The sequence below is a fragment of the Thunnus maccoyii genome, chromosome 13 (genome assembly GCF_910596095.1).
Source record: "Thunnus maccoyii chromosome 13, fThuMac1.1, whole genome shotgun sequence".
NCBI lineage: Eukaryota > Metazoa > Chordata > Actinopteri > Scombriformes > Scombridae > Thunnus > Thunnus maccoyii.
Window position 1 is genome coordinate 12,962,699 of NC_056545.1, and position 12,641 is coordinate 12,975,339.

General features: G+C 40.6%; 1 protein-coding gene and 1 long non-coding RNA gene across 2 annotated transcripts in view; one reads left to right on the forward strand and one right to left on the reverse strand.

Moving 5' to 3' along the window:
* LOC121909868 overlaps nucleotides 1-12,641 on the reverse strand; it is a 77,655-nt gene that overhangs the window by 58,471 nt on the left and 6,543 nt on the right. The gene's annotated exons all lie outside the window — the stretch shown is intronic.
* The window catches only part of gabra1 (gamma-aminobutyric acid type A receptor subunit alpha1), a 28,404-nt gene continuing 20,926 nt past the window's right edge, over nucleotides 5,164-12,641 (forward strand). Inside the window, exons 1-4 of the mRNA XM_042430674.1 lie at nucleotides 5,164-5,187; nucleotides 5,338-5,470; nucleotides 7,822-7,927; nucleotides 12,034-12,146. Coding sequence (XP_042286608.1) covers nucleotides 7,848-7,927; nucleotides 12,034-12,146 — 193 coding nt within the window. The 5' untranslated portion in view covers nucleotides 5,164-5,187; nucleotides 5,338-5,470; nucleotides 7,822-7,847. The remainder of the gene's footprint in view (nucleotides 5,188-5,337; nucleotides 5,471-7,821; nucleotides 7,928-12,033; nucleotides 12,147-12,641) is intronic.

Genomic DNA, 12,641 nt, shown 5'->3' on the forward strand with positions numbered 1-12,641 from the left:
CACAGTATACATATTGATGGGTAGTTCTATAATATATAGGTACATGGTAATTTGATGAACGTGGATAAAGCATGATGGCAGTCCACTGTGTGCTGTTCAACTTACTGTGTGCTACAGGAATCATGTCCCATGTGATAAAGAAAAAAAAGAATAGCAACTGTCAGATATGATATCTAAAATAATATTTTATTTATGTAATTGTTATATTTATGTGTTATATTTTAGTGTCACTTACAGCACTATAACTAGTCACGTTTATGTGTAACATTTAAGTTGCTATTTCATGTCCCCTTGGCTGTGGGCAATTGTAGTTCCCACCTGCCATTGTCTACTGGGGACAGTTATGAGTGTAACAGTAACAGGTTTAACAAATGCAACAGTTGAGTCAGAGAGTCTGATGTGAAACCCAGAAGTGTGAAGTCAAGTGTGTTTACTGCCTGGGCAGTGGCTTCAACAGAAAAGTACAGCACAATCTCTTATGAAAGATGAGATGAAATACAGAATTTAATGATGTCCGCAGCATGAGGGGAGACAAAAGTACTAAAGATTGTTTCTCAAGTGCAGTGCTCTACTTCAGTGACTTTTTATTCAGTATTTTAAAACAGATACAATCTACAATCCACACCACCAAACCCTTAAACACCGGTTTGGATTTTTGGGGGCAGATGTTTTAATATTAGTACAAAAGTAAACACCTAAATAAGTTATTATATTCTCCAGTGCTGCTGAATATCTATATATATCTATATCTATCTATCTATCTATCTATCTATCTATAGATAGACAGATAGATAGATATATACATATACATGTTACATCAGGAATGACTGATTTCTCCAGCCTGCATGCAGGTTGTAACACAATACAACATGTGTGAAAGGATCAGGTGATTCATAAATGCTGCAGGTTGGCAGCATTAATAGTAAAAAAAAACACAAATTTATCTAAAATATGCTGAGCTGTATTCCAATGTTTTTTAAGTCCTTTAACATGTTTCTTAAAACTATGTCTTGAAAATTATACCCAGATTTTATGTAGGCAGTAATAATGTCTGGCTGAAGAACAAGAAACAAACCCCTCATCATTTTAATGAAATCTTAATTTAAGATGCAACTGATCAAACCACTGAGCCATCTTTAGCTTTTATGTTGTAAACTTTTCCACAGCAGTACACATGAATGTCTTTATTTGTGTACACATACAGTATGTTCATCCGAATTTATGTGTGCAAATGCAGTCTGTATGTATGTTTATATATGAGTGTGTGTGTGTGTGTCTATATATGTATATATATGTATATGTGTGTGTGTGTGTGTGTGTGTGTGTGTGTGTATGTGTATGTGTATGTGTGTGTGTGTGTGTGTGTGTGTGTGTGTGTGTGTGTGTATGTGTATGTGTGTGTGTGTGTGTGTGTGTGTGTGTGTGTGTGTGTGTGTGTGTGTGTGTGTTGCACTGGACGGCCTGAAACAGTGAGTCAGAGGAGATGCCAGTTTATGGCTGATTGCAGAGAGCAGCTCACAGAGGGGAGGCACTTTTGTCTTCTAGAAAATCCTGATTTATTCCTCTGAATGACTGATTGAGGAAAGTCACTAAGTGGCTGACAGTTGCAGTTTAAAAACTTGTTGAATATACTTATATAAAATTGTTTCTAACAATTAAGGCAGCGTGTCCACTGGTTGAACTGTTAGAATGGCAGCTATCAGTCAGCAGAGCATTCTGGTCCACTCTGGTAGGAGCCTTTCTTCATTCTCAATTGTTGGAGGAGCTCTACAGTAGCTTTGATTTCCTGTTCTTGGTTCGACATGTGGATAACCCCTCACAAATTACCACTGATTCATCCACACCTGTGGGAAGCCTCAATTAGCCTGCCCTATCCATATTGGATGAATGAGGGATAAAAGATGAACAGATACCAAGAGCTGGGCAGGAGGGAAATGAGACACTGTTCAGCAGCAGACACTAAGTCCGAGTTCAAAAGACATAACAGTCGCAGAGTTTCAACCCTCTAGCAATGTGAAATGCACAAGTCCAAAGGGGCAAAAAGGGCAAGTGAAAATCAAGCTTTACTGCAGTAATTGAACTGAAGTACTGCACTTGGGTTAATCCCGCTCTCTCTCCTGCTACAGCCTCAGTTGGAGGCAGCCCGAGGGGAGCCCTGCCTGCTGTTGCCCAGTGGACAGAGAGTGTTCTTGAGTGACCTCTTCACCGAGGAGCAGCCCTGACCTAACCAGAGCTAAAACATGCCGCTGGCTAGAAAAGTCCGTGAGAATAGAGCATCACAGAGCCTAAGGAATCACCAATTGAGTGACATCATGTACCAAATTAAGACATTCCTCCCTTGTGAAGAGGGCACTCCAAAAAGCTATAAAAGCTCTCTCTCACCTGTCCTGGTTTCATCTCTTTTTAAAAAATGCTCTTCACTGCCTACAAATAAACTGACAGTGAGGCTTAATCTGCTGCCGTCTGTGTGCTTGTAGAATAGTGCTGAGAAAGAATCTGGGGGTGTTGAGGATTTTGACACATTGTTTGAAAGACAGTAAACTAAATAGAGGTCAGCAAAACCTCTCAGTGTCATGAGTGTTCAAAGGGCTGCATTTCCTCTGAGAGACAATGATCCTGCCTTAAGGTGCTTTAAGTAGAGGACAAAGGCTCCACAGAACACCCCATAGAGCAAATAGTTGTGCACTTATACACACACATATGAAAACACAGTGATACACCACAATGATAACTTAACTTTAAAGGGTCAAATTGCCAAACAAATACTAAAAACACATATGTTCAAGACTGATTGCGGGCATTCACTCAATACAAAAACATATAGTGACACAAATGTGTACCCACATATTACATGTGACATGAAACACTGAACACACAGAGCAATGGTGGAAGAAATATTCACGTAAGTAAAAGTACCAATACAGCCATGTAAAAATACTCTAATGTAAATGTTAAAGTCCTGCATGAAAAATCCTACTTAAAGAAAAGTGCATATGTTTTAGCAGCAAAATGTGCTTAAAGTATTAAAGTAAAAGTACTAATTCCATCCCTCTGACTGATATAATATTATATATGACATCATGAGATTGTTAATACTGATCCATCAATGTCTAATCAGTATTTAACTGTTGTATCTGCAGGAGATGGAGCTAATTTGAACTATTTTATATTTAGTGTAGTCCGGTGGTTCCCAACTTAGGGGTCATGGCCCCTCCAAAGGGTCACCAGATAAATCTGAGGGTTCGTGAGATGATTAATGGGAGAGGAAAAAAGAAAAAACAAAGTTCTGATAGAGAAATCTGTTCTCAGTTTTTTAACTTTTTCTCTAATCTTTGATTTTGGTGAAATATTGGATCATTTGAATGTTTATTGAAATTAAACCATGTGAAAAGTTTAGAGGGACAAAAATCACTGTTTGGTGGAGCTGTTAAAAACTCATAGACATCTGAAATCTGACCTCGACTACACACTGCTGTTTGTAAGATGTGAAAAGCCAAAAAGGATGGAAACCACTGGTTTCATCTTTAACAATGTGTTGTATTTTAAAAGCTTGTTATATTATCCATTGTGTCAAATCTTCATCTGAAAAGTAACTAAAGCTGTCAGATAAATGTAGTGGAGTAGAAAGTATATTATTTCTCTCTGAAAAGAGTGGAAGTATAAAGTAGCAAAAAATGGAAATACTCAAGTAAAATACAAGCACCTCATAATTGTACCTAAGTTTAGTGTTTGAGTAAATGTACTTAGTTACTTTCCACCACTGTCACAGAGAAAGACAAACACACTTTTCCACACTTGCTTTTTAAGTGGTTTACATGGTCTTAAATGGCTGCAGGTCATTTTTTTAGTCAATAAGTGATAAAAGACTGACTGCAACGCACTGCTTCTGAATGTCAATTTGAGACAGTTTGTACTTTAAGACTGTGTGAAACGAAACAAATTATCACCACATACAGCACCATGATGGATGCACAAACAGAGAACGGAGAGGGGCGTAGTTCGTAAAATATCCTTTCTTTTAAAATTCAAAAGCACTGTTCACAGCGAGTGATTATTTCCCCATAACCTGCACATCTCTCACCTAAATTACCGTCATCCATCTCTCTCCGTTTAGCCCTCTACACACACACACACACACACACACACACACACTCACACACGCACACACACTTCACTATCCGTTCCCATCACCTGCCCAGGGAGAGCTGTGAGTGGGCAAGTCGCCTTTGCTTGCCGTTATTTGTTTGAGCGGCGTCACTGGAAATTCGGCTGAATAGATCACTCGCAGTGTTTTGGAGAAGCTGTCTATTGTTGCCCCGCGAAGAAAAATTCTCCTTTTGTCAGAACGGAAGGTTATTCAAAAACGTGAGGAGGGTTGAGAAACGAAGAGTCGCACTTTTTCCCTCTCCTCTATCCGTGTCGGACGCGCGCGCCAACACTACACGCACGCGGGCACGTGTTGGATATGCATGCCCGCACGTGCACGCGCTCACAGGCAAATCGAGTCACATGCAGCGGTGGCGTCTCGCTTTGAGAGAAGAGAAGCAGCTTGAAGTGATACACCACTTGCATTACAATAGCATTAATTCTACGGAAGGAGGTGGAGGTTTTATTTATTTATTTATTTATTTATTTATTATTAAAATACGTGCGTGCACCTGCAGCATCAGGTTATGAAGACGGAATATGAGCAGAGCGCACGAAGAGGGAGGAAGGGGGGTGGGGGTTGGAAGTCCCTGTCAAATATTTGGTTAATCGCCTTGTTATTTTTCATCATTATTTTAATGTAGTTGTATCTGAAAGGCTTGACAATGATTGACAATGAATGAATAGATGGGGAGAGACAGAGCATACAGAGGCATATAAGCCCATGACGTCCCTCATAACTAATCACGCACATGCACTAGGCTACTTTAACCACGCGTGAGGAGGCAACACACACACACACACACACACACGCACACAAACACACGCATACACACTCACAGAGGAAACGTTGCACTGCAGACCAGACTGACGTGACTACACTGCCAGCTCACTCTGCCTGCTGTGATGAAAATAAACCCCCAGTCAAAACTGAAGGCGAAAAATGAGTTGCTTCCCTGTCAAAAGCACTGCAGAATCAACAGCTGGGGTTTATAGGTGGCTTATGAGACCAAGAATTACACTGATGTGAATAAACTGCCCGTAAGAATGTCCTTGTTTTCCGCTCATGCCTCCCCCTGTAGTCCTTGGTGATGAAAATGTCCTCTGATTTGTAGTTTAACTTGAAATACGCAGATGACTACAAAAATATACGCTGGGTATCATCAACCCATTTTTTTTCCTCCCTTGCAGATGCACGCAGCTCAGCGCTCCTCGCCGTTCTGTGCTCAGTCTGGAGTGGCGCGGCTGTAGCAGCAGAATATTTGGCTGTAAACAGAGACACAGTGCTGTTGTCTCGATGCGAAACGTGGGCTTTTAGGAGACGGTGAGTGATTCGAGCAGGATTTTTATTGCAGAAAGAGACTCGTCTCATCAGTGCAAGCTGGTGAGGGAACACGATTTTCTTCAAATTTTTTGGAGGTGTCTGTTCGCTGCTTGTGTGCGCGCGTATCCGAGCTGTGTAATCCAGTCGTGTTTTATTCTCTTTTTTTTTTTACCTCATCGTAAGTACTTACAGTGGGTCTTATGATTGCTACTCTTGTTCCTAAGATGCCCAAGATGTCTTGGTTGCGAGACGGTCTTTTGATAAATGTCAATTTTATCTCCTTGGAAATCATCACGTAGGAGTCAGGTAGAAAGACGGGGAAAGCGCGGTGGGGAAAAACAAGGGTTCCCAGTTGAAAATGTAAGAGGATTTTTATTTAGCAGCCACTGAAAAGAGATTAGGGCGAGAGCAGTGGAAGTTAAATTGTGCTGCATATAAAATGGGCGGGCTAGTCTTTATAATAGGTTGGTACAGCCTATTCTGAAATTAAATGGTCTGCGCTTGGACGCATTCTGTTTTCCATGCACTTTATTTACAGGCACGATTCATTAACTAAAACATCTAGTTTCGATAGAAACCTCGGTACAGAGACCAGATGTGGTAGTTTAGTACAACATTTTTTTTTTTTTTTTTTTTTTTTTTTGTGTAGCTGACAGACTGAGAGAGTTCAACTCACTACAGCACCACCAATGAACAGTGAGAGAGACCTGCGCATATCGTCAGCAGCCGCTTCTCCAGCCTCAAGCTAAAATTCGTCAGATCTGAGATCACAGAGGATTTTTCTCATTCAGTCCGGCTAGAAAAGATATTCACAAAAGTTTGAGGATATAGGCAGCGGATACCGAATATACCCACGACCCATCTGCTGTAAGTGGTTTTCTCCATTTTTCTCGCCTTTTTGTCAGGCAGAAGAAGGGAAGAAGGGAGTAACACTCGGATTTAGAAAGGGATGGTTTGTGTTGCTGGACGCCGCTAGAATCGAAGACGAGTTTCATTGGGGAGAAGGGAGAGTTTGCCGTCGAAATTAAGACCGTTTAACGGGTATTTTATGGCAAACAAGAGCCGTTTGATGTTTTTAACGGGAGGCAGCCTGGTTTCAGCACCACGGACAGCGTTCCGAATAAAACAGCATCAACGCACATTTGCTTAATTACTCCGCCACGCAAGAATTGGATCGCCATGCATGTATTTAGACCAGCCTTGCAGGGATGCCAGTTGCATGCAAAATTTCTATCCAACCTAAATATATTCATATGTGGCAGAGGAGAGGGTGACATTTTCCTCTGAATAACTTAGAAAGTGTGCTTCTGCGGGATTTTCTCCTCCATTCGTTAATCTGCATCATCCCCGATTTATCAAATCCTTGTCAACCAAAGGATTTATTTTTATTTTTATTTCATTTTAACAGAGCATTGTATGTCCTCCGGCTCCCAGTCGCTCGCAGTGCACCTTGAACATCATAAGCAAGTAGCATGGGTATTGTCTATGTGGGCTGTATGTCAGTGGCAGAATTTCGTAGTCGTTTGAGAAATAGTGGTTTAGCGCTTTTTTTATAAGTAAGTAATTGGTCCTTTCATGGGCAGATCGATTATGCTTTTATAAATTGATCGTGAATCTGAGCATTGTGTTTTGCATGCACAATAGCGCAGACTATTGCTTACATACTTTATGACCCGGCTGACATCATAGCTTAATGATTGAGGAGGACGCAAATGCTCTTATTTTAGGGGGATTTGGTTTGATATTGCGGTACTGCCGCGTTTCACATTGCAGGGTATTAGAGGAGGCTGTGTACAGGTGCTACAAGCACACACAGAGTGTTATGTGGTCGATGATGTGTTGCCTTGTTATTGCTTCTTAATTATAATGCGCTACAAATGCAGCCATATATTGGGTGTCAGTTATGAAAGTCGTGTATACATTAGGTTCTTTTCTGATCATCGTAATGCTGGGCAGCTATTTAAATTAGGTCTCCCACATAGGGTGTAGAATATGTCTCTGTCAATGTGACACTTAATTCAAAATGATGATGTAAAATCTTTAAGGGGCTGCGTGTGTCAAGTGGCATGCATGGCCCAATGCATGTGGCAGGGCCATTTGGTTTGATTCATGTGCTGTCAGTTAAATCTGTGAGGGAAGAACCAGGACCAAAAACCTCACATAAAGCATCTCTATAGGAACATAGATTTCTTTCAGAGCCTCCAACTCCTCATTGGCTGTTGTTGTTTTAGCTACATGTTTATTGATACTTGTTGGGGGTGATGAAATGTTGGGGGTGATGGTGAACACTGGCTCATATGACTTGGTAATTATGTTCATTCTCTCTCTCTCTTTCTCTATCTGACCTCCAGCAGTGAAAGGTCCTCATATTGCAACTATGTGTGGACGGAGCAGGACGGCCTTTCTGTGTCTGTGGGCTTGCTTGCTTGCCGCCAACAGCGTACTTGGTGGCAAAAGGTAAGAGCAAACTTTACCTTACAAATGCACATGTAGCGGTGTATTACATTGGATCAATGGAAAATTCAAACTTGGGGTATGCATGCCACAAATATCATTCACACTGTTCATATTAATTGGTTTTAATGTACTGTATATATAAACCTTACTGTGGGTTTGATGCAAATGCTGCACAGACATTATTGTATATCTAAATATTGCCTTTATAATGAATATATTGGAACGCAATAGTTGCACACGGTAACAGGACCACAATGTATTGGGTAAAATATTGAATGGAGTTGAGTTGAAACGGATAATTACCATTTAATGCTGGCCTCACTTGCCAATTGGTTAATTGGCTAGTAAATATGTCAGTAAATCAGTCAGCCAGCCAAGGGGGCAACCAATTGTAAACCTGCCGAGCTGATATTCTGTCTTCCTGCCTAGTGCTTGGTTTATTGGGTTACACTCTCACAGAGCATATTCACTGTGGTCGTAACTGGGGCATCCCCACAGGACACCTCCATGCTTATAATTGCATAGAGGTAATAAGATGTGCAACACAGAGAGAGGAGATAAGGAGCCAAAATAGCCACTACTCATGTTACCATAGTGTTGCACTTTTTTGGTTCACTAGCCTTATGGGACAATGCACAAATTTACATTTTTAGCTCCCAGACCTGGGCTGTCTTGAGTAGATAATGTGTGTTGTGCCATGATATTTGGCACAGATGCATGCACATGTGTTCTTGACAGTGGCTGCCAGGATAGTAGGGTCGATGAACAGACACACTTCTCAATGTCAACATTGAGGTGTTGGATGTCACCTAACCAGAAGCAGGCAAACAGATAGAGGAAGAAAGAGAATGATTTGATGAGAGATGACAGCAATAAAACCCCCTCACTGACTGCAACTCCATCAATTCCCACATGATGGAAAACACTAGGCAGCCAATCATGTGTAGCATGTCTCAAAACATCATAATCTGACTCCACTGCTTGGATTACTGTGGATAACTTTGATATTGAACCCTACTTCAGACCAGTTAAACAATTACAAATAAAATAACAATAGTGGAATTTGTCGGATGTTGCAAATGCATGATATCATGTGAGCTCTCGTCCCACTGTGGTTCTTCTTGTGAATCCTGGAGAGACTGAAGGGATCAGGCTTTTCTGCCCGGCTGAATAATTCAGTAGAGCTGTCACAGGCAGTTGACTTGAATGGTGATGTTTTGAGATGGTCCAGCTTGCTTCTCTTTCAGTGACAACACAGCTACACCACAAAAAACATACACATCCAATCTACCGAACATGTTTCAGCTTACACGCCCTGAGCACATGCACAACACAGACGGAACGTGTCTTATTTTAAATATATGATGCACTGCAGCAATGACTTGCACAGTGATTTGATCTAACTGATTAATCACAGCCATAGCTTAGGTTTGAGATGTACCAACTAGCAAATGGAGGGTCTGATTTACTGGGTTTGATGCGCTGTACATTGAGCACATTAGAGAAAATCTAAAAGTACTGATTACTTTACTGATGAACTGTCACTGCAAACTGCAAAGTAATTATCACCCAAAGATTTACTGTATAATCCAGTCCCCTTTTTGAAGTCAAATACAGAATCGCACACACACGCGCATATACACCTTGGGGGATTCCAACGAGACACGGTAATCAGGAAGACCTTGCACTCTGCTACAGTATGTTGCCAACGAAAGAAATTGCCTTATAATTAGATATCCGAGTATGACGAGAGAGAGAGAGAGAGAGAGAGACGTACAGTAAAATGGAGAAAGAGAGAGAGAGACATTGGCAGAGTGAGTGTGAACGGCACTGTTGCTGTTCAGATGACCTGTAGATGGGGATGGTGTACAATGTTTTATGAGGAAGTGGCCCCTGGCTGATAAACATGTGTATTCTTCCACACCACCTTTTTCCTCTCCATTTTCTTTTCTTTTCCTTGACATACAACCCAAACCCCCCCTCCACCCATGTTTCCCTGTATGCACTGTAAAAATGTCTGTGTTAAAAAAAATATACGTGTCATATTGTTCCATTCATTCTTAACGTGTAAAAATGTAATTCTGCTACAAGGTTGAGATGACTAAATTGACTTGTCAGTATCTTGAATCAAGGTAAAATAAAGCAGACTACATCATTCAAGGAAGGCAAGGTCAAAAAGTTTGACCTTCACACTTTCACTGATTATTAATGAGGACACATTTTCCTCTGTATTTTCCAACATTGAATACATTTTCATTATTGGTGAACTTGAAAGAGCTTGCTTGTTTTCTTTGTCGGTGGAGAATATCACAAGAGGACTGTAACCCTTGGGGCGTACCAACAACTGTTTTAATGTCTCTGGCAAATTTGAAATGCCTAAATACATGTAGAAAGTAAGAATATTAAGGAAGGGAAGGTTTTATTTTAGACTCAGCTAACGTGTCATTTTTGCTTCCTGTATTTATGCATAATTGGCTTCCCAGACCTGAACAAAACAGATTAATTACTGTATTGTATTTTAGTATTTCCAAACTGTTACCTTCAAGAATGATGCAAAACAAAATTGCTCATCACAGTTTCTACAATTTAATGCTGGCTTTGGTTTTCAGAGAGTTGGGTTTTTTTTTCTTTTTTGGCAGATAGAAGGATGCTCATGAATTAAGGGAAACTGGTGGCACAGAGATGCGCATTAACCCTTTTATACAAATCCATGTGTGACGCGGATGGAGCATCCTTATTTAGAAAGCAAAATATTTAGCAGCTCACATTCAATCTGCTTCAATCCCACAGCTTTGAATATGAACTGTGTCTCTCTAAAACTTGACTCCCCAGTTTCACTCAACAATATCCTCACCTTATCCCAACCTCTTTCTCCTGCCTTTCATCTCCTCCTCCTCCTTCTCTGTTATCCCCCATCTTTTTTTCTCTTATTTGTTTATTCTTTGGAGATTTTCTCACATGTTTCTTCTGACGCCACTCTTCCTCCCAGCATCCCTCCTACTTTTCCTTCCCTCCCAGTGCAGGTCCCTGCTAACTAATCTTGATGACCTCTCCCTCTCCTTGGAGCTGTTCAGCTAGAATAGCTTGTTTCCAAACATTTGCTGTTTATTTAGCATGCAATCAAACCAGCGAGGTTCGCTATTGGCATAAAAAGAGGGAGAGGGTGATTGCTTAGCGGATACACTGCATTGTTGGAGACTTGCATCTGATTATTATCAACACAAACACAGATGCAAACATATGGATGAATGTGTACTCAGGCTTAAATATGTGCACAGACCCTGAGCCCACAGTACATATATGTATTGATTCAGGTATGCAAATACACACATGTACACACACTCTCTAAACATTCCTGTCTCATCCTGCCTTTATGATACACAGTATAATTAGGGGCTGTATTCCTGATTATGAGTATGTTGAAATATTTATGTGCGGAGATGCTACAACTCTGTGCTCACAATTACTGATTGTGAATGTTTTCGGCGTTGCTCTAAGCATTTTGTTTCATGTTGTTCAAAGAGCACATTCAGCAAGGCCTTTGTGGTCTAAAAGACCATATTAAGGTATAAATAATGTATTATGATTTCTCTATTCTCTCTCTCTGAGATTGTGCCTACGTGTGGGTGTGTGTACGTATCCACATGTGTGCTCTGCATGCCCTGTTTTACATCCCTCTGATGAAAAAATCTTCAACACTTGCAAGCCTGTCTTTATTGCCATACATATTTTCCAAAGGGATGATACAGGATAACTTGGCTTTGTGGGATACCTTCCTCTCCAGTCCACCTCTGAACAATCACTTGCTTTTTCATCTCATATCAGTATGATCTAAAACATCATGGTCACACACTGTGAATTGCAAATTGGCAACAACAGTGAAATGCGTCAGTGTCACACAGGATTTGACAGAGTTTTCTTCTTTTTTGCATTCTGTGCTCACCATGTACATCAACAGAGCTGTCTTGCTAACTACAGAGCAGAAATCCACTTTTTTGTCTTTGATACATGATTCATTTTCAGAGTTTGCTCTTACACTTTTGGCAGTTTTGACTGTGGTTTTGGATTCTAGCTGTGACTTTAAATCTTCTTCTTTGCTTTGCCAGCTCTGGGCAGAACGGCATGACAGATGAACAGAAAGATAACACTACAGTGTTCACCAAGATCTTAGACAGCCTTCTGGATGGCTATGACAATCGTCTCAGGCCAGGACTGGGAGGTCAGTAAACCCAAGTCATTGAATGTATTTTGCTCCTCATGGTGACTGTTTGAATCATTGGCGTATTGCTAATATGCAAATATCATCCTGGTGACTCCTACAAATAGTTTACTATGCACATGACCACACAGTATAATATCCACACAACTAAAGCTTATGGCAGTGGGTTTGCTTTCAGTGTCCGATTTTTTGTGTGATTGTTAAAAAAAGAATTGGAGACTCATTCTTCACCTGCTGCTTTCTTTTTGTGAAACAGTGAATTGTCATAAAGCCAGCACTTGTAATATAACGAAGTGGATGTCATTTTATTGTGTGGGTTCCTATTAACTCTACTGTCAGCTGTCCATTGTTAGAGAGAGAAACAAACTGGCAGAGAGAGTGAGATACAAATCCAGAAACGGAGAATCAGAGAAATAGATAAAGAGAGTGAAAGAGAAAAGAGGGAAATATAATGTGCAAATTGGTGTGTGAAGGACACTGAGGATCACGCACTGT